Source organism: Podarcis gaigeae (assembly GCF_964106915.1).
Source record: "Podarcis gaigeae genome assembly, chromosome: 7".
Lineage (NCBI taxonomy): Eukaryota > Metazoa > Chordata > Lepidosauria > Squamata > Lacertidae > Podarcis > Podarcis gaigeae.
Window position 1 is genome coordinate 42,531,973 of NC_139683.1, and position 25,799 is coordinate 42,557,771.

Consider the following 25,799-nt stretch of genomic DNA (forward strand, 5'->3'; position numbering starts at 1 on the left):
TGCAATAATGTTATAGCAAAATATTAAATAAGAAAGATCAGTGGTCTAGTTCCCTTTTTAAAAACACACAGAATTCCAAAGAACAAACAAAACAGAAATAGTTAATTTAGTTTCAGTAGAATACTTACACACAAATATTAGTCCTCCGAGGAACATCAGGCCAATGGCTGTAGCACTAAGTGTAGTTTCTGCACCTCCTTGTCTGCCCCAACCATAACCATCATAACCACCATAGCCACCATAACCACCATAACCACCAGTGCCACCATCACCATAATCAATAACACCACCAGTGCCACCACCGGTTCCTCCTGTTCCGTCATCTCTTCCTCCTCCTGTTCCTCCCCAGCTGCCTGCTTCCTCACCAGTTCCTCCTCCAGTTCCTCCTCCACCAGTTCCTCCTCCGCCAGTTCCTCCTCCGCCAGTTCCTCCCCCTGTGCTTCCTCCCCAGCCAGTTCCTCCTCCGCTGATTCCTCCTCCACTAGTTCCTCCCCCAATGACTCCTCCCTGGCCACCTCCACCAATAACGCCTGTTCCACCTCCTGCCATTCCTCCTCCTCCTGCTCCTCCTCCACCAGCACCAGCACCAGCACCACCACCACCACCACCACCAGCACCACCTCCTCCACCAGCACCACCACCAATAATAGTAACAGTGATTCTTCGAGTGGCAGACTTGACACAGTTCCCATTGCGGTCACAATGACAGGCTTGCAAAGGAATAACCAGTGGCCTATCACAGCTTCTTCCACTGTTGTCGAACACTCTAACTTGGACCTCATGAATGACAAATTCTATATCCTGGGAGAACAGTGCTGCTGAGGTATCTGTTTGGGATGGGGAAAGGGAAGAAACAAAAATAACAATTTAGATTAAGAATTCTGCTTTGGAATCTCTGCTCAGGGTCAAGTTCATGTTCCTAAATAAAGTTAGCAGTCCTTATGAGGGCAGCCTAGACTACATTAATCTCTCAGGGTCACCTCCAACATAGTGCTGAGTGAGTGTGCTGTCAGCGTTAGGATTTCCTCTTGTACAATGGGATTTCCTCACCCTCTCCTTCCCATGGATTTTCACTAAATCTGTTCTAGGAGTTCTGTCAACCCTCAGGAGCAAAGCTGGGGAGGGCACAGGAAGCATGTGGGGGTAGGAAGAAGGGGGAAGTCCTGATGAGCAAGCAGAAATCCATGTGCTGATGGGAGCCTAATCCTGTGCGATGTAGGATACAAACCTCAGAACCCATCTGGGTGCATTAAGAAAGCACATTTGAGTTTCTTTCCTGCAGCACAGTGGAGCTATGCCAATGACTTCTCTCTTTGCTTACCCTCCCATTCCCTGGGCTGATGAAGTTAATTAGCAATGTCTTGTAAGAATTGGCCATCAATTGATAAAAGTGAATGGGGGCAGGTACCCAACAGCTACATTCATGTTGATCACAGAGAAGCCAGAGAGCAGGAGAGGGTTATTTGATGGTCATGCTTGGAGAACATGTCTCTAGCAAATGCTTTGAGCAGCCTTCCCCAGCCTTCACACACCTGCCCTCTAGATGTTTTGGACTACAACTTCCATGAGTCTCAGCCAGCGTGGCCAACAGTAAGGGATGATGGGAAATGTAGTCCCAAAACCTGGAGGACATGAGGTTGAAGAAGGCTCACTCTCAGGGATGCTTTAATTGATTACAGATAGTGCAAGACATTTGCATTATATTGAAGCTGAATTACATAACATTACACAGTTGTACCATGCCTTTGCCCGAATGTCTTTGCTTGCTACAAACTCAATAGATGTTTCTCCCTTCCTGTGGCCCAGATGCTCAAACTCAGGCGTCCCCAACCTGCGGCCCTTCAGATGTTTTGGCCTACAACTCCCATGATCCCTAGGTAACAGGACCAGTGGTCAGGGATGATGGGAATTGTAGTCCAAAACATCTGGAGGGCCGAAGGTTGGGGATGAGAGCCAGTGTGGTGTAGTGGTTAAGAGCGGTAGTCTCGTAATCCTGGGTAACCGGGTTCGCGTCTCCGCTCCTCCACATGCAGCTGCTGGGTGACCTTGGGCGAGTCACACTTCCTTGAAGTCTCTCAGCCCCACTCACCTCACAGAGTGTTTGTTGTGGGGGAGGAAGGGAAAGGAGAATGTTAGCCGCTTTGAGACTCCTTAAAGGGAGTGAAAGGCGGGATATAAAATCCAAACTCTTCTTCTTCAAACTGTTGTGTAGGATTCCCACATGCTCAAGTTGAGAGTGACCAGAAAGCACACCAATTCTTACAAACTTACCATACAAAGAAATGGTTGGTGCAGGGATAGGAGGGAGGTGTTGGAAGGTAAAACCAGCTTAGAAAGTCAGGCAAGCATTGACTGGCAAGGTGATCTCTACATAACAATGTACTCACCATTCACTATTCTGATGTTCCATGAACTTCCTGGAGACTGTGCCACTATTGTAAATTTAAAAGGTGGACCATATGGATGGCCATCTAGATCGTGAGCTGTGATTACCGCTGTTGGATTGTCCACACATACTCTTCTGATTTCGTCTGTTACAGTAGGGCAGTTGTCATTGACATCATCAATAGTAAGCACAATGGTACCAGTAGCTGTTGTGAAAGGACTGTCTGTAATAAAAGACATCTATATGAAGATGGTGGGTGGGTGGAATCAGGTGCATCTTAGTAGTCTATATTGCAGAAGAAAAATACTCCTGGTAAGCAAACAGCATGGCAAAACTACATTTGTACAAATCAGAAAAGTAAACAAGTGGTTGATTTTATTGTTTGAAGTTAAACAGCTGTTAAATACTCAATGGCTGATAATGGGATAAAAAGCGGGGGCGGGGGGGGGGCGGAAGGCTGTCTACAGACAGCATTTTATTCTAGAATCAGTGGAGACTTAGTACATTGTCCTCACACAATCTAGTTTTATGGGATACTTTTTGGTCCTCAAAAGTGCTTCTTGAGAAACTGGTTTCATTATGAAACTAAAATCTCATTGCAGATTGATTCTGCATTACCCTGCAGTGTGTCCATTTGAAAACTGGTGAAAATAAATGTAGGCAGTCCTAGTAATGGTGTATCTGTGCAAGCAAGAACTTTTCCAGATTCAGAAAAAAACTACGCTTTTTTGTCACAAATGGGTTAGCAAGAGAGTGGGAATAAACAGGCAGCTCCCACAATGGAGGGATATAATAAGTTGTATCTCCCAAGGTATTAGGAACAGTGATTTTAAAAAACTTGACCTTGGAGTTAGGGTTGAGCAATGAGGTGGCCAGGTTTATTGATGGCACCAAATTGTTTAGGATGATAAAATTAAAAAGATGGATTGCAAGGAGCCTCAAAAGGAGCTCTCTGAACTGAGCAAATGTGCATTAAAATGATAAATGCAATTCAATGTAAGTAAGGGCAAAGTTCTGCACACTGAGGGCAAGAATTCCTTAATTGACATTTGTGCTAAAAGGGTTTGAACTGGCAGGGACTGATCAGGAATGAGACCTTGGGATAATAGTGGATAATTCAATGAAAATGCCAACGTAGCGTGTGGCAGTTGTGAAAAGGGTGAATTCAATGTGTGGGATTATAAGCAAAGGAACTGAAAATAAAACTGCTATACAGCTGCACAGTGGGACTGCACTTGAAATGTTGTACACTGGTCACTTTCTCTTGAAAATCATATTTTGAAGCTGGAAGAGGTGAAGAAAAGGGCACCCAAAATGATCAAGGAGCTGGAACTACTCCCTGATGTGGAAGGGTTGCAACATTTGGGTCTTTTTAGTTTTAAAAAATGGCAAGTTAAGGGCAGAGGACATGGTGGAGGTATATAAAATTATGCATGGTTTGAAGGCAATGGATAGAGAGACATTTTCTTTCTTAGGATTCTAGAGCCTCTTAGGATTCTAGGACCTGAGCTCATCCAATGAAGCTGAATGATGGAAGATTCAGTAACAAAAGGAAGTAATCCTTCACACAGCAGAATTACAGAATTTGATTCCACAAAATATATCAATAGTCACCAGCCTCAATTCTTTAAACAGGATCAGGGGCAATATACTTCTGAATAACATTTGCTGAGAACCACAAGTGAGGACAGTGCTTCCAGTAGGCATCTAGTTAGCCACTGTGAGAACAACATGCTGGAATGGATGGGTCTTTGGTCTGATCCAGCCCCTGCTTCTTATATGATCAGTACTAGTTCACATATGATAGTTTACATGCCTCTTATAATTTGGATAGTTTAAACAGGATATCCTCGGATATCAAGATCAACACCACTGAACAGCAGCACTGAACTGCTAGTAGGAGAAATCTTGTAGAGCCCTGTATCTCTTTAAAGCAGGCATAGGCAAGCTTGGCCCTCCAGATGTTTTGGGTCTACAACTCTCACCATCTCTAGCTAACAGGACCAGTGGTCAGGGATGATGGCAATTGTAGTATCAAAACATCTGGAGGGCCGAGTTTCCCTATGCCTGCTCTAAAGCCTCAAAAGTCCCTCAGTGGCAGTTTGTGTCTCCATTCATTTGAAAATATGGGTATCTTTGTAAACATTCTGTTGCATGACTGAGCAGCATGCATTTATTTTGTGCTTTCAGTTTCTACTGTTGGAAGCTGAAGAAGCTGAGACAGAAGAGAGTTTACACAAAGAGGAACTCAAGAAGTGTGGAGTCTTCAGAGGTGATTTATGGGGAATCAGTTTCGTGTGTTGATTTGAAACTACCATACCAACATTTGGGTGCAGTTGTTGAAGGGGGAATATTTGTATATTTAGCTATTTGAAACCCACAAAGGCTACTTTCTTCACTAGCTCAAAAAGGACTACGAGATAGTTGGAGGAACTATCTCAATTTGCAGAATTGCATTTCTTCAAGCTGTTGCAGACTTCCTGTAAATAGCAAGGAAAATTATATTTAAAAAACCAGCTCTTTTCTTACCTCTAGTAATAGCTAGCAGCTCTGCAGAGTATACCCCATTGACTACATAGATTGATTCCCGATCAATCACTTTGTTGAAAGAGATGGCACCAGTTGTTGGGTTGACTCGAAACCAGGCGGCTGGATCACGTCCCATGACGTAGCTGTTTTTGATTAGCAGAAATGAATTGGGCTTCATTTTAAGATGTAACAGTGTTTACATTTGCACAAACTGACTGATTTTATTTGCTCAGTTTAATAGTAGAAAATACTGTTATGTGAGAGCAAACCTTTTTGTTGTATCTTAGAGTTTCCACATATTATGCAGAATGAGCAGAGGTGACAAGACTTTGCTGAAGGCACTTCAGCAGACATCTGTAATGGGTGCTGTAACTGTGTCCTGCAGGGTCCTGAGCAGGGGTTGGACTTAACCTAGAAGACCTCTGATTGTGCAGTTCCTACTTCTGCTATAGCAGGCAGGCACAATCACTGTAGGTAAGAATAATGAGTCTTCGATTTTCATGTCACCAGGAACTCCTCATGTCTGGGAAGGGCCATAATAGAACATCTGCCTTGCATTGGTTTTCATACTAAGATAACACTATTTTTATTGCTCTGTGATTTGCTATTTTAGGATTAATAATGTGCATTATTAGCACCATTAAGTATAAATCAAAAGTGAAAATGGGTCTTTCTTCTGCTGGAAGCTTGGGAGTCACAGATGTTTCTTGGGTCTAGGCTGGTTGAAGACCACTGGGATAGACCATGCAGCAAATATTTGTTGTGACTAAATACTAAGGTTTGAATGTAGGTAAACTATAATATTCTTTCAACAGAGGCCTCAAGAATATAAATGAGTACCATTAGTGGATTTATTTATACCACAGTCATTTGGAAGTCTCCGTCTCCACAAAACATTGACATTTGAAATTCAGAACTGTAAATGCATTCCTTTAAAAATCAACCATATAATAGCCACATTTCATTTTTGACAAACGCAGTTTAAAGAGCAGAGAAAGATCAACTTTGAAGGTCACCTATTGTATACTAAATGCAGACCCTCCAATGTCCCAGTTTTGCGGGGACAGTCCCAGAATCATAAAAGCCATCCTGGTTTCTGATTTGATCCCGGAATATCCCAGATTTTCCTTTTCCTTCCCTCCATATCTCAGAAAACAATTAAAAGTAGTGGCGAGATCAGACCCCCACCCTCCATCCTTTTTGGAAACAAGAGCCTTTGCTTTCTCTCTCTGTGTGTATGCATGTCTATGTGTGGGTGCAAAGATGGAGTCCTGCTTATACTGAACACACACACACACACACACACACACACACACACACACACTCTGATAATTCTGAATTCTTGGGGTGAGCTACAAAGAAGAATCCTGAAAACAAAGCCTATCTTACCGGACGTTAGTAGCAATTTTCCCAGTATCCTGGTCAATAGCTTGGAATGTTCCAACATCATAGGTAAGTATAGTTTTAGTTGTTAAGCTTTCAGGTGCAGACACTTTTATTGAAGTTGGATAAAATGCTGGTCCTTCCACTACATTGGTTATTTGTACTGTAATTGGGGTACCCTGAGAAGCCGCTGAATATTGATATTGTGAAGCCACTGAAGAATGGAAAGGAGCTATGTTTCGCACACCAATACTCAGTGGTATGCTTGAAAATTCTTCATAGTTAATTTCCTAAAACAAAGAAAGAAACAGGATGTAATGCATGCTGTTCTCTGGTCCTTTACACAAGGTATTATGCACATCCATTTATGGATAGTAAAATCATACACATAGCATTTTTATTGTTAGAAAGCCATTCGCTGGAAAGTATCTTGTATTAAAATCATTTGCTGCTTGCATAACAAGACTCTTCCAGAAAAGCTGAAGGCAGCGAAAAGGAGAGCCAGCACATACAAGTCAAATCCAAATAAAGCAGTCAAACGATCTTATGATCATTCTGTTTTTTTTAAATCTGTTTAATAAATTCCATAGATTACATATGAATCAGAAAGTTTCCCCAGATGTGCTTCAGACAGAGCACAAATGTTGACAGATGACACAAAAAATGCAGGAAACATGAAAAGCCATTGTCAGTCCACAGTCCTGTGTGGTTGATTAAGAACCTCACACATGTGGCAAAACTGCATTTCTAGCCCTGGCTCTTGGTCATACCTACAAAAGAGCAGCATGAAAATCTGGGGAGCACCGCTGATACCACCCCCAGAATCATGCATATCACTGACCCCACACCTTCTACATCCATACACTGAGTGTGAAAGTCTGCAGATAAGTAATGTAGCCATGTCCCATGCAGGACTGCTGATTGTGTAGACACCCCTTTGCAAACATGCACACTTGATGTGTGCACAACACGGAGATGAATTAAGGCACTATATAAAGCAAGTCAATTGGGAAGCAAAGCTGAAGTTTGGAGATGGGGAACCTGTGGCTCTGCATGTGTTGTTGGACATGTCCCATCAGTTTGATGGGCAGGTATGATGGGAATTGTAGTCCAGCAACATCAGGAAGGCCCCAGTTTCCTCACCCCCTGCTCTAGAGCTTATTTTATTGAGAGACTACAGTTATCTCTCACTCTGTGTTTCTTGGACAATATGAAAAAGAGTGGATATTTTCTACTTTTAATAAACAGTTATAGGATCAGAATTTGACTTTCAATGAAAATAGGAAAATTCATACCTTTATAACCCTCAGGATACCCTCGTTAGTTGCTCTGTCTAGGACTATGTCAAAGTTGCCATTTTCATTTCCTGAGATAAAATAAAATTCTGCAAACCAATTATCTGTATACTCTTGATCTAAATCAAAAACTTGTATTCTCAGAGCCTCTTGATTGAGTGTATTTTCTACAATGGTAATTGCGTACTAGAAAAGAAAGAAAACAATTGTTGACAAGCATGCATGGGTTTCCCACTAACTCGAAAGGCAGTTTGCACATGGCTGCTGCTCATTTCAAACTTGCTATGAACACTAATGATCTGATATGTATCATTTGTCACTCATATGGATACAATTAGCTGTACGGAATGAAAGAGTATCATGCTTACTTATGCATAGTGCACAACAATCTATGGGTGACTGGGATAACCACAGCAAGCTGAAGAAAAGTGTTTTTAGAAGGTCAAAGTTCTCTCTGATAGCTGTGGGACACACACAGGTGGTGCTGTGGTCTAAACCACTGAGCCTCTTGGGCGTGCTGATCAGAAGGTCGGCAGTTCGAATCCATGCAATGGGGTAAGCTTCCATTGCTCTATTCTAGCTTCTGCCAACCTTGCAGTTTGAAGGTGTGCCAGTGCAAGTAGATAAATAGGTACTGCTGTGGCGGGAAGGTAAATGGCATGTTTGTGCACTCTGGCTTCTGTCATAATGTCCCATGTGCCAGAAGTGGTTTAGTCATGCTGGCCACATGACCCACTAAGCTGTTTGTGGACAAACGCCGGCTCCCTTAGCCTGAAAAGCGAGATGAGTGCCACACCCCATGGTCACCTTTGACTGGACTTAACCATTCAGGAGTCCTTTACCTTACCTTTTTTACCTTTTGAAGCACACTGAGGACTTTATTTTTTTTTAATTAGGAAAAATAAACTATAATATATAAATGCAATGAATCAAAACACAACTCAGCTTGCTATGGTAATCCCACCGATCCATTTTTTGTTTTGCATATTTTGTTGTTCTCAGCAGCTCAATATAGAGTAACTCCCCTCAACTCCCTCCTGGTTATTTGTTTTCTTTGGTTCTCTGACATATGATTTTAATCCATAAGACGGGCAGCAGGAACCTTGAAGTTGCCCAGGAACCTTGAAGTTGCCCACCAACAGTTAGTATGTGTAGACAATCTCAGCTCTCTTCCATGTAACTCTGTATTTCATTTCCTGTATTTACAAGTCAGTTCGTAAATCATATGGTTTCAAAGCATGCAATCACTATTAAACTTTATTTTCCTTTGTTTTATTTAGAAATATACTGTATACCTATTCTTTTAGGTATGCAGTTGAAACGCTAAATGTTTTTATGTGCAAAATCCTTTATTTTGTGTGAACACGCTATGAAAGGTCAACTCCTGAGAGTTGGTCTAAAACAACCTTCCCCAACCTGGTGCCCTCCAGATGTTGTTGGACTTGCATTTCCCATCATCCCTGACCATCAGCCATGTTGGTTGGAGCTGATGGGAGTTGTAGTCCAGCAACACCCCCAGCTTGGAGAAGTCTGGCCTCAATAGTTGTCAGCTTAACATTATCGCAGGTTATACGACATTAGTAGGGTATTCCTTTCAGTGAAATACAGATTCATTTTCCATTCATTTTATTTTTTTGAAGGGAAAGTAGAAACTAGGCTGATAGTCTGGACTGCTTCCATTTCTACTTCCAAAGGCATATAAACCCACCCCTGAACACCCCTCTTTTAGTTCCTGCTCCTAGAAGGTATTGCAGAATGTGGAATTGATTGTTGCTGGTGATACTGCTTTAGTCAATAGCTTACCGAGCTCTGTGCACATGTTGGAAACTGATCATTTACATCAGTTACAGAAACCTCGCAGGAACATTCAGATGATATTCCATCTGGACCTCCATCCCTGTCTGTGGCTCTCACAACCAGACTGTAGCTTGCATGTTCCTATATAAAAGTGAGGGGAAGGAAGGAAGACAAACGTTTAAACATTCACATTAGTGAGAAAGCACACTTCTACACTGTAGTGCTCTTTAATCTCATCGTGGAAAGTGTTTTATATGGACCATATTTTGTGGGAGGGATTTGGGTGTGTACTTGAACTTTAGGTAAAGGTACCCCTGCCTGTACGGGCCAGTCGTGTCCGACTCTAGGGTTGTGCGCCCATCTCACTTAAGAGGCCGGGGGCCAGCACTGTCCGGAGACACATCCGGGTCACGTGGCCAGCGTGATGAAACTGCTCTGGCGAGCCAGCACCAGCGCAGCACACGGAACGCTGTTTACCTTCCCGCTATAAAGCGGTACCTATTTATCTACTTGCACTTAAGGGTGCTTTTGAACTGCTAGGTGGGCAGGAGCTGGGACCAAAAGATGGCAGCTCACCCCGCTGAGGGGATTCGAACCGCCGACCATGCGATCAGCAAGCCCTAGGCACTGAGGTTTTACCCACAGCGCCATCCACGTCCCACAATTAAAGTGGACTGAAGCGCTAGTAAACAAATCTCTCCCCCCCTTTTTAAAAAGAATCTAACTTATTGTGCTTGAAAGTGAAGGGGGAAGTGAATTGAAAAGTGTAAGGATGAATTTTCATTTAACAGCCCTGCAAACAAATAAGAATAATGCCTGAATAAAGAACAGAGGATATAAGTGAACCTCAGTGTAAGGTTTGTGCAAGAAAATCAGGACGAATTCTCAATAAACTGGTTGTCTGGAGGGATCCTATGATGTGATGTAATGGGAAAAGTTATGAAGCATTTTAAGTGTCTTGTTCGTCTCTATTTCATTGACATCATTTTTCACAATCTCATTCAATTTTGATGCAGAGTTCAATGGCATTTACTCCCAGGTAAACATGCACAAGGTTACAGCTTTCTGCATATCTGTCACTTCAAACCATCTTATCTTTCTGATCCCCCGCCCCCCCGGCTGATTTTCTCTTCTTGAATAGATGCACAATAGCCAATTATTTTGTGCTGACTTTTCAGAAAGCTTTCTTAAGTCCTGAATAGCTCTTTCCCCTAGCGTACAAACTGTGGTATTTCTCAGGAAAAGCAATGCGGTATTTCTCAGGAAAAGCAATGTATTTTTACCTCTCTGTCAAGGATATTTGCAATGTGAAGTTCTCCAGTCTGTTTGTTCAAAATAAACTTTGATGGACCTCCAGGATTTTGACTCACAATCTTGAAGGCAATTTTGGAATTCAGGTTATTTGGCTCATCTGCATCTGTAGCAGTTATTTTCATCACCAATGTGTCTGGAAAGAAGGAGAGGACCACTCAAACAAAAACCTTAAGAGCTGCACTTCAGTTTATTAAAACTGTAAGGATGCCATAATTTGTGAATTCTCCAATATCTTACTAAGAGGCATTTTCCAAAATATTAGGTATGTGTCAGGGAACTGTCATCAGGGCCGGAGGGAGAGAGCGGGCTCCGGAGGGATTCTAGAGAGCGTCCCGGGATGGGGAGAGGCAGCCCATCTTCTGGGGAAGAGAATCAGCGTAGCACCAGTAGAGAAGGGGGGCAGATGGGCGAATCGGTGAGGCGGTCCCATGACTCCTTGCCGGGGACCAGCAGGGAGAGTAAGGGTCCTCCGCTGCCTACACCCTCCTTGCGCAGAAGGCTTCCGCGCAGGGAGAGTAGGAGGAGACTAGGCGTCAAAGAGCTTCTTTGCTGGAAGAAGTTTAAGAAACGCCCACTGACGGATTCTGCCAGCGATTGAGACAGCCATGGGTGAGTAGCTGTCCGGACAGAAAAGGTTCACTCAGGCAACCCAGCCATGTGTTGGCACTGGCTTATGCACGAGCAACCCCTAGAACCATTACAGTATGTTTCAATGAAGTTCCCCAGTCTCTGCTAATCTGCAGCACTACAAATGTAGCAAACTCTGATGTGCCTTTAAAATGCATCATTTTGGTTATTTCTCTAAAGCAGGGACAGGGAACTTCTGCCCCCCCCCATGTCTCCAGCTCCCATCAGCTAGCATGGCCAATTCTGAGGAATGATGGGAGTTGTAGTCTAGCAGTCACCTGGAGGGACTACAGTTTCCCAGATCCCTACTCTACAGACACAGGGTTTTGGCCTGTAATCCTAAACCCACGCAAGAGCAGCACCCATTTAACACAATGAGGCTTACTTCTGAGTACAAGTGCATAGAATTGGGGAAAGGGCAACTGAATGAGGTGGGTGAGGAATCCCAGATTGAAATGGAACATGATGAGAAAGATAGATGCATACGTATTTTATCCAGTGGCAGAAATGGCTACAATGTGTTTGTAATGTACTTACTGTCCATGCTGCCCTCTGAAATTGACCCTGAAAACACAGATTGTGTAAATATGGGTGAATTGTCATTTACATCCAGAATCCGGACTCGAAGGTCAAGTGGTGTTTCCACCGATTGTCCAGTAACAACATTTATAGCAAAGCACTTAATCTGCATTAAGAAATAAAAAACAAAAAACAAAGATTAACTCAGAAGGTGTATGTAGTATTCAAAATACCTAAAACCATTCATTTGTTAGGTAAAATAATTTATCTAATTTAAAAATACTGCAGGATTAATAATAATAATGTTAACAACAATGTATTATAAAATACAGTCTGCCTTTCAAGGTGAATACCAGTGGGAAACAACAAAGCAAGCATAACCAACAAAATCAGCACTAAAAATAAAATGAGTGAAAACAGCAGAATGAATAATAAAAAACCTCCATAATAATTGTCCAGTAGTCAATTGTCCAGTTATGTTATAAAATCATCACCATTAGTCTACAACAAAGGAAACCCAGAAATTACCATATTTTTCCCTAAATTTTTGAAGTTTAAAATAAGGGGTCATCTTATATACGGAGAGTGCATAGTGCATTTTCTTAATTTTGGGTTAAGAATTTTGGGTCGTCTTATACATGGGGGCGTCTTATACACAGAAAAATATGGTATGTGTTGCTCCTTAAAAGGCCCTGTAGTTCCCACCAGATGCATCTGCGATGTTAAGGGATGTAAGAACAACTCAGCTGGATTAGCCAAGTGGCTCATCTAGTCCAGAAGCCTGCATGCTCGCGGGAAGCCTGCATGCAGGACCAAGTTCAAGAGCACTCCCCCTATCTTGTGGTTTCCAGGAACTAGCATTCAGAAGCATACTGCCTCGGACAGATATTCTAGTTCTAGGTAGTAGAGGGGGAAAACGTTATAGTTTTGCAAACACATAGTACTTACAACAAACATTGGTGTCTCCTCTCGGTCTACTATTTTTGTTATATTAATTTCCCCAGTCTTTTGATTAATGATAAACACTCCAACAGGATGCTGATCAATTCCTACTCCAGAGATTCTGTATATAAGTGACTGAGTTTCTTCACAATCTGATCGGATCTGCAACAGAAAACGAAAAACAAAAATTAGCTATGTTTTTCCTCAACCCTAGATTTACTTATGTATTTATTTAAATGTGTACAAATGGCTCTATATTCAAGGAACATTCTCGTGAGATGGCCTACTCAAATCAGTAGTGTAGTAACAAAACAAAAAAAGGGGGGGGGGTAAGATTTTGCTACTTGTTTCATGCAGCTGGCATACTTTGGTGCTGGTTTAAATGCAGACCTTGGCTTAATAAACCATGGTTTATTAACCTAGGAGCAAGTGTCATTCCTGCAGTGTCATCCCCATCTTTCCAATGCTTCTTTCTCCTCACACGCCAGCTACGACATTTTGATTGTTGTTTCTTTAAACCATGGTTTCCCGATATCTCCAAAATGCAAACAGTGGTTTCATCCTGGTTTATTCATCAAAATGTGAAACCAGGATATAAGTGCGTATAGAGGATGGGGAGGTAGCACTAATTTTGATTATGTCCCCCAAGCCTCCAGGGCAAATTGAAGGGGCACAATGAGTTGTAGGGGGATGGAGGAACAGACAAGAGTTTCCTCTGCTCCTTGCACTCCAGGAGTGGAACTCTCTGGAGGGGCTTCTCCTGTCAGCAGCTGCAACTTCAGGTTGTTAGCCGGTGTATCATTTATTGTAGGCCCGTCCAACTCCCTAAAGACTGCAGTCTACTCCCAGTATAAAACAACTGGCAGTGATCTACGCATTGTCATGGGTGGTGGTGGTGGTGGTGGGGAGAGTTGCTGAGCTTTTTAAAGGAGAGGCTGGATTTCTTGAGTTTTTTTGTGGGGGGGGGGGAGGTCAGAGATGCTGATCTTATTTTTAGGGCAGAGTTGTTGAGACACACTTTTAGTTATTATTACCACCACCACCTCCTGGACTCAACTTTGAAGAAGAAGATTCCAGCACTGTGTCTTGTTACAAAACATTACGGTAGCAATTCAACTAAGTTTTACTCAGAATAGAGCGATTGAAATGAATGGATTAAAGTAGGCCTACACTAAGTAACACTTACAGTAATTGACTCCCATCCTAGCAAAGGGGGGCGGGGGGCAGCTGTCCCCCCAATCAATAAAAAACAATACAAATCTGCCCCCCCTAACAAAAGCCTGCCCCCAAACAAAAATCCTGGCACCCTTATTCCTAGTCACACACCCTTGCACCCTTATTCCTAGTCACACAACTAACCTTGATTTTAAAGAGAGTGTGTGTGAGTTAGACACCACACTTTCCAAAAAAATCTCCTAGACTGTAAAAAAAACAGTTGTTGGTACTTTAAGTTTTTCCTCATTATCAACCTTTATCAGATCTTTGCTGTACGTTTTGCAAACTGAAACTGTGGAGTCATTTATTTAAGCCCAGTGGACTTTGCTACTTAGTCAGTACATGGGAGGATCTCTGCCTTGTTTGCTTGGTAATCTACAAGTGTTGCTTAGTAATTTACAAGTCTTGAACTCTTCTGATTTGCTTGGAACTTACCCTTGCAATTGGATTCCTCTTTGAATTATCTTCCCCTTCTCTACAGGCTGCAGCAAATTTAATCCATTCTCGTTTCTGCCTGTGGTGGCTTTTCCATCTCTCCATGCCTTTTTCATCCCATTCTTTCACCTTGAATAAACAGCACATGAGCATTAAAAGGACTAAATGAACACCATGAGAACCAGTTGTTCTGAATATTGAATGTGGTTTGATAGAAAAGTGGGTGGCTCAGGGTCAGGGTTCTGAAGGAGACAGGAGGAACAAGTGGAAATAAGGCCCATGTCCAGGAAAGGATGTGTATGGTGGGTAAGAAGAGCTGGAGGAGGGCTGAATTTCATGTAACGGTTCAAAATAGGATGTTTCGTCTGCAAGTCTTTGGTTCATATGTAATAGATTTGTAGGATGCACCAGCAAATAGCTGCTTTACATAGTGATCCTGTGCTTTGAAAAATAAACAAAACCCTCAGAAGTCCCACTGTATTAAATAGCCCCTACTCCCTGATACCTGGTAGTAAGTCTCATTGAGCCTAAGTCTCATTGTCTAACTAGACAAGCATATGGTTGTGCTGCTAATAACACTGTGGTGATTAAATTACCTGAACATGAAAAGCAGCAGTGCTGAACTCCAAGGATACCTAGAAGAGGAACAAGAAAGAACAGTCAGCGGAATGCTCACCTTAATTTCCCCCACTTATAGAGCTCATAGAAACCCATCTCATCTATGTCTTTTAAAGTCTGCATCCTCAGCCTTCATATTGCTAAAATGTATACAGATTAAAAAGTAAGAATCTGATTCCACAGTGTCCTTGCACAGGTCCATTCCCTCTCCTGTATATTTTCCTTCACATTACGGCCACCTCTTCAATTAAACCAATGGATTTCATGCACCTCTCACTACTAGGGAATGCAATATGTAAATATGAATTTGCAAGCATCTGTATAATGAATAGCCAAAACAAGAACAATTTCTCATTTTATTCATGAATGTGAAATGCAAGTCAGTGAAATCTCTAAATCTCTATTGTAATATATGCATCAGATTACAAGCAGATCTTTTTAGGGCCTGTCCTCATGTTGGCTGCATATTTAAAAGCACTACACTGTGCAAACAGATATCTTTATATTCACACCAGAGATTTTTACAGAATGCAAACATTAGATGAAAATGAGATCATGCTCATGTGACCATAGAAATTTCAGTCAGCCATGTCTTAATCTACTAACAAAAATAAAAGTAAGTCAACTCCAAGAATTTCATTAGTGAACTTTTTTTTGCACACACCATCCTGGGCACCCACAGGGTCCCCTACTCAACAACAACAATTCCAATTGATAAGTCACCCTTCACCCACCGAGGCCGCCTGAGACTCCAGTGACAGTGTTGAATAAAGGAGCGCTCCCAGAATATGGATCTGCTCCTTCCAGAGGACTTGGGACACATAACACTTCTCTCTTTTCAGGATTCAGCTGCAGTTTATTGGTCCACAGGTAACCCATCACTGCCTCCAAGCACTGGTTTAACACCTCACCTGCCTCTCTTGACTCAGTTGGAACAGAGTTGGAGTGTCATCTGCATATTGATGACACTCTGTAATGAATAGAATAGGTTGTGGGGAGTGCTTTGTTGCAGTGAGGTTTCGATGGCCAACAACAGTTTCCCCAGCTTTCAAATGTGGCCACGGGTCCAAAAAGGTTAGCAACCCCTGTGTGTTCTTCACACGTGTTCAGACAGCTGCTTCCTCCTCTTTAAACGCAAGCCATTGTTCTGGGGGTATCAGATTGTATTGGAGGGAATGCTTGCTGAGTGAACTAGTAGAAACACACAGCCTTTTTATCACCCGTCTTCAGACAACTGTTCAGCTCATTCTCTTACTGACCTTCAGTTATAACTTTGCCCCAAAGCCAAAGGACGACATGCTGGCATTGCATATAACAAAACTTTAGAGAAATGGTGGAGAACTTCAAGCTGAGGAGGTCCTTCTTTCTGACCCTGAGGACTCTCCCTAGACAACCCTTCCACAGGCCACACCCCTCACTAGTGCTGTTCCATACCCTCCTTGAATGTTTTAACCTGGCTGGAACAGGCCCTTGCACTGTGAAAATGCCACTTCTTTGCCTGAATGGAGTTATTTGCTTATAGAAACCCCTGCCTTAGGTGTGGCTGGAATGTAGCCTATGATGCAAAAGTAAGAATCACCATCACTGTTCCCCTCTACCCCCAACACTTTGGATCTTGCATGTGCCCTCCACAAGGTTTTCCACAAGGGGATGTGGCTTTTGGAATGAAAAGCCCCCCCCCCCCGCTTTAGAGGTTCTACCTTCTTCCTGACTGACAAGTCACATCTCAAATGTGGAAGACTTTTGGGAGCACTCTCCCACAAAGCATGAACAGATGTTCAGAGTGAAGCATCTGGTTGTGTATATAGAATCCTTTGGATTCCTGCCTTTTCTATTAACTTCAATTAAATTTAGATCAAATTCTTTTGGGCAAGATTCACTGAGTCTTGGACTTCCGCTTGCATAAGGGGCTTCTCCCTTCATCTCCCTGTTTGTTTCCTGCACCTCCAAATTTGACATGGGTGGTGTCAGGCAAAACCCCAGAACAGCATGTTTAGGAGAGGATTGTTCTGTTTGGCAAAGCAATATGTTTGCCCTGACAGAATGATCAACATAGCACCATGTTGAATTCCCCTATTTGAGTGCACGTGGGCAGGCAGATTTGCCTCATCAATTTACTTAGACTGCTTTTTGCAGGTTAAAAAGATTGGGAACTTGAGGAGCAAAAGAAAAAAGGACAAATGTAGATGATGATGGGGGGAAGCCATTGTAAATTTCACAGCAAACTAGCAACAGTAGACGTCTTTTAAAATATATATGAATGAGAGTCAAATAAAACTCTGTTTTACAGGTTACATAAAAGACAGGTTAGCTTTATGAGAAACACAGTCATCTGAGCATCTGTATGGAAGGTAATTTTCCAACAATCATCCTCAACATGGTGCATTCAGCTTCCGTCACTCTGGCCAGGGGTGCCAACTTGAATAAAATATTGGGGGGTCCAGGTAAACCCTGCCCCACATAATCAATCACAAGGCTCAGCACACACACCATTTGAATGGCAATGGCCATCAACTTGGGGGGGGGGGCTCAAATATTTTATTAGGGGACGAAGGGACCTCACCCCCTTGGAGTTGGCTCCTATGAGCCTGGCTGAGGTTGATGGGAGTGGTAGTACAAAACAGCTGGAAAGCATCGCTTGGAGAAGGCTATTTATAATATGTGGGCTGAGGTGGGGGAGCATACAATTTGACTAATAATAAACAACTATCTGACTTTTAGAAGACATCTGAAGGCAGCCCTGTTTAGGGAGGTTTTTAATGTCTGATGTTGTATTGTATTTTTAAAATTTTGTTGGAAGCTTCACAGAGTGGCTGGGGAAACCCAGCCAGATGAGCGGGGTATAAATAAATAAATTATTATTATTATTATTATTATTATTATTATTATTATTATTATTATTATTTATGATCTGTTAGCAAGTCTGAGTTGAAAAAGATTGAGGGGAGGAGTTAAGGCTCTCTTTCCAAATTAGAGATATAAGTATCAGTCCTTCTGTACCCAAAGTGTCAATATCTATCCACTTGCAAGAGGCGAGTTTTGTATGCAGAATTATAAAGAGCAATCTTCAGAAGGGAAAGTCCAAGGGAATTCCCCAAAACAAACTAATGAATAAGACTGAGCATATTCAGTTATGGCCTGGCCACAGAATCCTGACTGACTGTTGGGGTGGGTGGGGTGGAAATGGAATGTAGTATCACAGAGAAGAGCATGGGTGACTGGATGTAATCATGAACACCAAAATATACAGCACTGCAAAATGTTGCTGTTGCAGGTTCATTCTATTTCTGATGTTCAGGTGCCATTGCATATGTCACCAAAACAGACCCACCACCCCACAAGAGGTAATTAGCAACAGGCTTACGAGAAACCCAAGATTTGCAGAACTACAGAAGACTTTTGGGGAGGGGAACACTAAGGGGCAGGAAACCTGCAAGCAACCCAAGGAGAATAATTATCCAAATACGGTAACTCTTAAGTGGTACAGTCCAGGACCCACCCGCTGGATCATCACCTTGTCGCGGCTTGCATGTTCCTATGACCCTTGTGAGTGAAGCCATCAGGAATCTCACACTCCCAGCAGGGTCACCCAAGGAAGTAAGGTCAAAGGGAAGGAGCTAGAGAAAGAATGACCCAAGAAGTCCTCAATGGCAGAACAGGCGGATGATAACAAGCGGTATGTTACAACGGCTGTGAAGGCAGATGAAGTCTGCAGAGGCCTCGAACTTAGGGCGCAAGGGAGAAACGTGCTAAGAGGAAGGCACGCTTTGCAAATCCACACCATGATCAGCTCCCGCCCAGAAACCAATGTCCCCACTGTGGAAGGATGTTTGGATCCAGAACTGGCCTCCACAGTGACTTACGGACTCACTGTTAAAACCGTGTTTATGGAAGACAATCTTACTCGGCTACGAGTGCCAAGAAGTAGACAGTCCAGGAGGGCTGTAGTCCAACAGATGGTATCAGTGACTACTTCATAGGAAGGCTAAGGGCAGCCACTTTTGAGTCTGTACTAACTACTTTCTCCAAATATTTGAATGAACAGAGCACAAAAGAAGACTACTGACACTCAGACAGTTTATTACCTCAAAGAACAAAGGCAGATCTACTCCACCTATAAAGATGGGTAAGCATTAACCTATTAAAATTCAGCATGTGGTTTTGCCTCACCATCCCATGAGAAAATTCTAATTTGCACCTCCACTTTTCTTCTTCTGTGGTCCAGGCAACACGAATACTTGCTATGACTGCTAACTTATTTAGCACTTCTTATTTCCAAAATGGATGGTGATCTTTCTTAGCTCTGTTGCCATGACAAACTTATGATACACTTTATTATCTGTTTATTTAACAACATTTTTATAGCACTTAAAATTGTCAATAAAAATAAATATTAGAGGAAAAAATGCCACATATGTAGGTGTTTAGAGAACCATGTACAGCCTTAGGGAAGTAAGAAATGGTATTGGGAGCTGGAAGATCTTGTACCAATACTACTTCCCACTTCCCTAAGGCTACACCTGGTTCTTAAAAGCCTACATATGTAGTAATTTTCTGCAATATGTTCAGAGTTAAATTCAGAGTGTGGTGGTGGCAAGCAGACAAAAGGATGTCAAGTAGGGTTGACTTTTCCCTTTGGCTACTGTGGACTGAAATAGTGAAAAGGCCTTAAGTGCAGTGCAAATGAATGCCAAATAATCATGGACTTCACAGATCTGATGCATATCAAAGTGCATTCCAAATCATCCATTCCACAGATATGCCCCCTGTTAGACATTCATTGGTTTTCCTGTACAAGTGTAGGAGTTGTCTGAAGTCATTGTTAGAATTGCTACAACTGCTGTTAGAGACTCACATGATTTACCCCATCCATACAGTATGTGTCTCTTGGAATGAAACATATTACTAGTCCTGTTGAGTGTTACTTACTAATGGAAATATTCTGGTAGAAAGCACAATGGAACTAGCACATAGCTTTAAGACTGTCTATAATATAGCCAATGTTGCCATTCTTAAATCTATGAATTACAGTTACATCACTGCAAGTTTATAGTAAAAAGACACTGGACTGGGATAACTCATATAATGAAGAGAACAATCCACTGAGAACTTTTCCTGCACAAATTCCTTTGAGAGGCATGGGAACAACATATAAAAGCATCATAATGTTTTCATGGATTTTGGTGGGGTTTGCATAGGAGATCTTGCTAATGGTATTTTTGCCCATTTTCAACAGAGACACACTAACTGCAACTCATGAGTATGCCTTATTTTTGCTATCTTAGCTAAGAACTAATTTGGGGAAACATATATGTGTTTATTTCTTCTTTTGCAAAAAGTGAAGAAGATTGTTTGCTGTGAGTTCTGCTTCTGAAAAGGAGAAGAATGTATATATTAAAAAACCCCCAAAACTTCTCATGAACATTGTCCATGTAGTGGAACTATCTTCTCTTTTTACTTATGACCACTGTAGGTCTCTCATCATTGAGGAATTTAATTTGTATGTGTATATCCCACCTTCCCCCAAGGAGCTGAAGACAGTCAACATGGTTCTCCCTCCATTTTATACTCACAACAACCCTGCAAGGTAGGTTAAGGTAAGATATATACTGGTTGGCCCCAAATCACCCAGTAAGCTTCATGGCTCTTTGAGAATTTGAGTCCAGGTCTCCCCAATCCTAGCACAACATTCACCAATGCACCAAAGGTCATTAGTGAGCCATCAGTCAAGGGCATAGTTGGTTGCAATATACAGCAGCATGGTGTGGGAGAAATGTTCCTTGATCTGAACTTAATATTTGATATTTTTACTCAATGTGGGGGATGATTTATTGTGGCATATTAAATTATGTGCACCAGGCCAAGAAATAAGTCTTTTGCTGCATTTGCTTTGATGCAAAATTTGCTAAATTTCTCATGCCAACAAGGACAGTAGTAAATTCAAGATGCTCATGTGGATTTTGAGAAAGGAAAGTGGACACCCCAGAAACCAGCACTCATTAATACAATCAAGAGTTTCCAAGATGCATGCAGATTCCTGTCTGCCTCTAAAAGTTTCCCATGCATTTCAGTGGATGGAAGTTAAATCAGCATGTGCATTCCTTTGTGGGTGTTGTTCAACTCTCTCTAGTATAGTGATTTATTCCACTGTTCAGACAGGATTTCTGAAGTTATTGATCTTCTGATGCTTGAAGCAGAAATCCTAAACACACTTAATTGGGAGTAACCCCAGTTGGACTCAGAATGACTTACTTCCAAGTAAACATGTATTAGTCCATGTGTTGTTTAAGGAATAAATTGAAAAAAATTTGAATGTTTTAAATGTTTGAACCCAGATTCCCAAAGTTTGAGTAGTTATTTCAGATTTGCAAGACTGCAAAGAGATCAGCTTCAGAGTTCCATTTCTTTAATATGCTGCTCCACAACTTCTACTTCAAAGCCATTTACAAACATGAATTAATTAACTACTATCAGTGCCAAGGCAATATTATATGCAATTATGGCATACTCCCTGCTCCACCTACTTGAATCCAAGTGACTGAACATGCCCTTAATTCCTGATCTGTTCTCTTTCCCAGTGCTGTTCTTTTTAGGAGTTGAGCCTGTCTCTTTGAAGTCAGGCAGGGTATTGCTGTGAACAGGGCTGAGTATTCTAGCGCATTAGACTATTAGTCATCTTTGTGCCATTGTAGTGTGCAGTTGTGTCAGCATTTTGGGCTATGCATTTTATTCCTGCGCCAAAACTCCCACTGAAGAAGATTAGATCTTTCCTTTTATTACATTTATTTCCAAAGTTCTGTAACTTTGCAGTCGAAATCCTGGCAGATGGCGTCTCCAAGCCTAAACACCATTATATGGTTAGAAATCCCACAGAAATCAACAACTCAAACAGGATGTGTATCCATGTAATTGCATTCATGATTCAGGCCTAAATATCTAGGTACCTGGTATCTGTCTTCAAGTAATTTTTCTTTTAAAAAAAGATGATGTTTAAATCCAAGCTAAGTCATTGCATTCATGAATGTTAATAGCTTCTTTGTTTTGTTTTGTTTTTAATTAAGATAGGTAATTGTATTTCAAGGATACCTGCAGAATTATGGGCCAAATCCTGAATTCCAGAAATAAATTTGCCAACAATTTTCAAATTTGTTTTTCTTCCAAGTTTAGGTAACAAGTCCATATATGTGACACTTGTTTCTAGTTATGTAGAAAGCCAGCACCATCCCTTTGAGCTAATGGATGTAGCAAATAGTCAGCTTTGGAAACCTAGGATGACTTTTATTCAGAGTGAATGGGAAGAATCTATATTATTGCTTAATAGATAAATTGTACTTTTCTTGGGCTGCAGTATAGGGAATATGCAGGGTCCCTAAGGATAATTGAGTCCTTAAACAAATTGGCCTCTGATCACATTCGAGAAGTTCAGCTCACAATAGGAAGGTTTGTGGTGGCATCATTAAATAATCCATTTTTTGTGTGTGCATGACACACCACCCATGTGCCAAGTGATCTTGTAACTGAGCTCTGAGCATGCACTAGACTGTAGCCATTCAGGTCAACATCCAGGCTATCTTTCAAAAGGCTTAAACATGCTGAACTCTTAATACAATGGTACCTCAGGTTAAGTACTTAATTCGTTCCGGAGGTCCGTTCTTAACCTGAAACTGTTCTTAACCTGAAGCACCACTTTCGCTAATGGGGCCTCCTGCTGCTGCCGCACCGTCAGAGCATGATTTCTGTTCTCATCCTGAAGCAAAGTTCTTAACCTGAAGCACTATTTCTGGGTCAGCAGAGTCTGTAACCTGAAGCGTATGTAACCTGAAGTGTATGTAACCCGAGGTACCACTGTACTGGATTGTCATCACAAACCTGTATGCAATACCTCATCCTGGATAAGATTACTTAGTCTCAGTTTGTTGTGACACTTCATTAAAAATACATACAAGTAATCTAGCTTTTTATTTTAATAATTGGAAGGGAAAATGAAGGTGTCTGGGTGAAACAATGAACAAGAGAATTGGCCAAGTGGAGATGGCATAAACTAGTTTTCATCAGGCAGGTGGTAAAGAAAAAATGCACTGCCTTCATGAAGCAAGCCTGTACAAGTACTAGGAACACAGCCCAAACAGAAAAATCAGTATTTTGCAGTGAGTACTCTTTGGATCAAGCAGGTGTTGAAAATTCAGATCAGATGGGGAAATATATACTGACTCCCTCCCAGACCAGAACATTTGTTTCAAAATAAAATTGCTAGTTTTAACTTTTGATTTTTTTCTGTTCTTCTGTTATCTAGAATATTAGCACTGGTTCACATGTATATCATAATAGACATTGTGTGTGTGTGTGTGTGTGTGTGTGAGAGAGAGAGAGAGAGAGAGAGAGATTCTGTGGTTTGGGAAACTCCACATTATGAAGAGATTTCTCTTACTTCTGCCTGTGAAGTCCCCTCAGTGATCATGCTCTCAAACAAAGATTTGGATATGCTGAAGAGCTTGGGAAATGCCTGTAAGATTACTGGCCTTTCTCCCCTCCACACCCAGGCAATGCAAAGTTACAAACTTCAAAGGAAAACCCCATTCACTTTAAAAGACCCACACCCCATTGGGTTCATTGGAGTAGTTGCACAGTTATTTGGATGAAGGCCTCTACAGACGACACTTGTGTTTATAGACATTTTCTCAGCTTTGTCAAAAGACGGCTAAAAACAGACCTGTTTCATATGCTAAAAGAGACACTCTTCCCAAATAAATGTCAGAAGGCACACCTAACATATAAATCTCTGTACTTAAACCCCAGCCTTAAGAAATGCATGCTATTTAATCATTGGGTCTTGGTCTACAGATAATAATAAAAAAGATGTATCAATGGCCCAGTCTAATTTCTAAGAGCAAGCAACATTCCAGGCTTTGAAGAGACCTGAATCTTGCACCAAACATGTAGGTACTGATTCATTGCTTTGCTTTTTGCCAACCCTTAAGTTATTCACTTGGCAGCTGACTTCATTGATTAGTTCTGATTTATCAAGTGTGAAATTGTTAATTGGGCATTGCTTCTTTCCTTTGAGCAATGAACAGCAGAGTTTCGCTCTGCCACATCATCTTAGAAAAATTTGATACATTACCGGTAGGAAAAGATAGTGGTGGGGGAATGTGCAAAATTACATTTGGTTTGAAAAAATCCTATTTGAGAACCGATTGCAAAGAATTCTGTAGCATTCTTAAGATTATAAGGTCACTTGCAACTGGTGCCATTTTTGTGCCGCAACTCTTCATGAACACCTCCATCATTCACTTAGAATGGCAATGGTGGCCATCTGAGAGGTGCCGGAACTGAGTTCCAGCAAATTCCAGCTGAAAACCCCCCTGCTTGCAACCATTCTAAGTGCAAGAAAAAGCAATAGAAATTACGATAAATGGAGTTACATGACAATATGGACTATGCAGCAAGGCCACCAAGGCCACCAAGTTCTGTCTCTACAATCTCTCAACATTTGATTGCTTCAACATGCCTAAATGTTGTTTCTTCCACAGATAGCACTTTCCCGTGTATAAGGAAAACAAACGCAGCCCAAAGCTCTTACATAAAGAAGTACCATGCTGACGAATTTTCCTGTTTGCACATGTATCTAGAAGCAGGTTTTCAGTGACAGACTGGAGAAATCTAACTCCGAGGGATTTGAGCATCAAATCCCAATAATAAACAGCAAACTATACAATCTTCATGCAGTACAGGAAAAACAATATATGCCTGGATAAAGATTGAAAGAGTTTGTCCACTTTTTTGCTAGAAAGCATACTAGCAAAAACAGATAACAAGGGATTGCTCGTTATATAGAGTGGCTTTCAACTAAGTCATACTTGAACTAGACCCTTGACTAACATGTCCATTGATTACAATGTGCAGCGAGCCCTCTTCCAGTAGTATCTGGCTCTCTGTTTTAGATATTAAACATCTAAATAAATGGATTTAATTATATTTAGAGTAGATGGGTGGTTTTGTTACTGGGCAATCCCATGATCGTTTGCTCAGAAGTAAACTCGGTCAATTTCTATGGGATTTACTCCCTAGCAAGTTAATACAGAATTGTAACAAAAGTCTTCCTCCTCCCTTCCCCAGTCTTCACTTCCGATTTACAATGCAGGAATAACCAAAGCACAGAGAATTACCAGCATCGCCAGCAGAAGAACTTGAAAAGTAACACTGGGTTTGAAAACAATTCTCTTAAAATCCATTCTTACCGTTAAAATGAACAGCACAGCAGCTGCTCTGTAAGTTAGCCAATCCATTGCATCTGTTGTCTCTTAGGTCCAAGAAAGGGACGATAACACTCCAGGTGGCTGTGCCCTTCCCCCCCACCCCTTGTGACACTGCGTAGATGTTCTTTCACCCAGGCTTTGGAGGAGTCTCTGACTTCCTCAGATCAGAGCACTGAAGATGCTGCTTAACCAAGTGTGTTCCTCCACCCAAAACCTTTGGGCAGGTCTTGAAATGCTTGACAACATCATTATTGCTCCAGGGGGAAAGCCAAAGACACACCTTGATACTTTTTGCGATGAAACACTTTGCTGGGCACCAAACAGAGCATTATAGAGAGAGACAAGACAGGCTGTACTGGGGAACTACTGAATGAAAGTCAGAATTACCCACTACCACTACACAAAAAGCTGCACTTGTAAATTTTGGGCAGGTCCACACAACGGCAGGATCCCAAGTTTCACAAACCAATTTGATATTGCTGC

The 25,799-nt window shown here is 41.7% G+C and overlaps 1 protein-coding gene across 1 annotated transcript in view; it reads right to left on the reverse strand.

The window, feature by feature from the left end:
- Positions 1–25,450, reverse strand: part of LOC310849400 (uncharacterized protein) — a 73,601-nt gene extending 48,151 nt beyond the window's left edge. Inside the window, exons 1-12 of the mRNA XM_083749560.1 lie at positions 25,299–25,450; positions 15,039–15,077; positions 14,443–14,571; positions 12,799–12,954; positions 11,869–12,016; positions 10,674–10,837; positions 9,397–9,531; positions 7,594–7,779; positions 6,305–6,588; positions 4,916–5,058; positions 2,388–2,609; positions 129–827 (exon numbers count right to left, since the gene is read on the reverse strand). Of these exons, the coding sequence (XP_083605686.1) occupies positions 129–827; positions 2,388–2,609; positions 4,916–5,058; positions 6,305–6,588; positions 7,594–7,779; positions 9,397–9,531; positions 10,674–10,837; positions 11,869–12,016; positions 12,799–12,954; positions 14,443–14,571; positions 15,039–15,077; positions 25,299–25,346 (2,353 nt within the window). The 5' untranslated portion in view covers positions 25,347–25,450. The remainder of the gene's footprint in view (positions 1–128; positions 828–2,387; positions 2,610–4,915; positions 5,059–6,304; positions 6,589–7,593; positions 7,780–9,396; positions 9,532–10,673; positions 10,838–11,868; positions 12,017–12,798; positions 12,955–14,442; positions 14,572–15,038; positions 15,078–25,298) is intronic.
- Between the last annotated feature and the right edge of the window lie 349 nt (positions 25,451–25,799).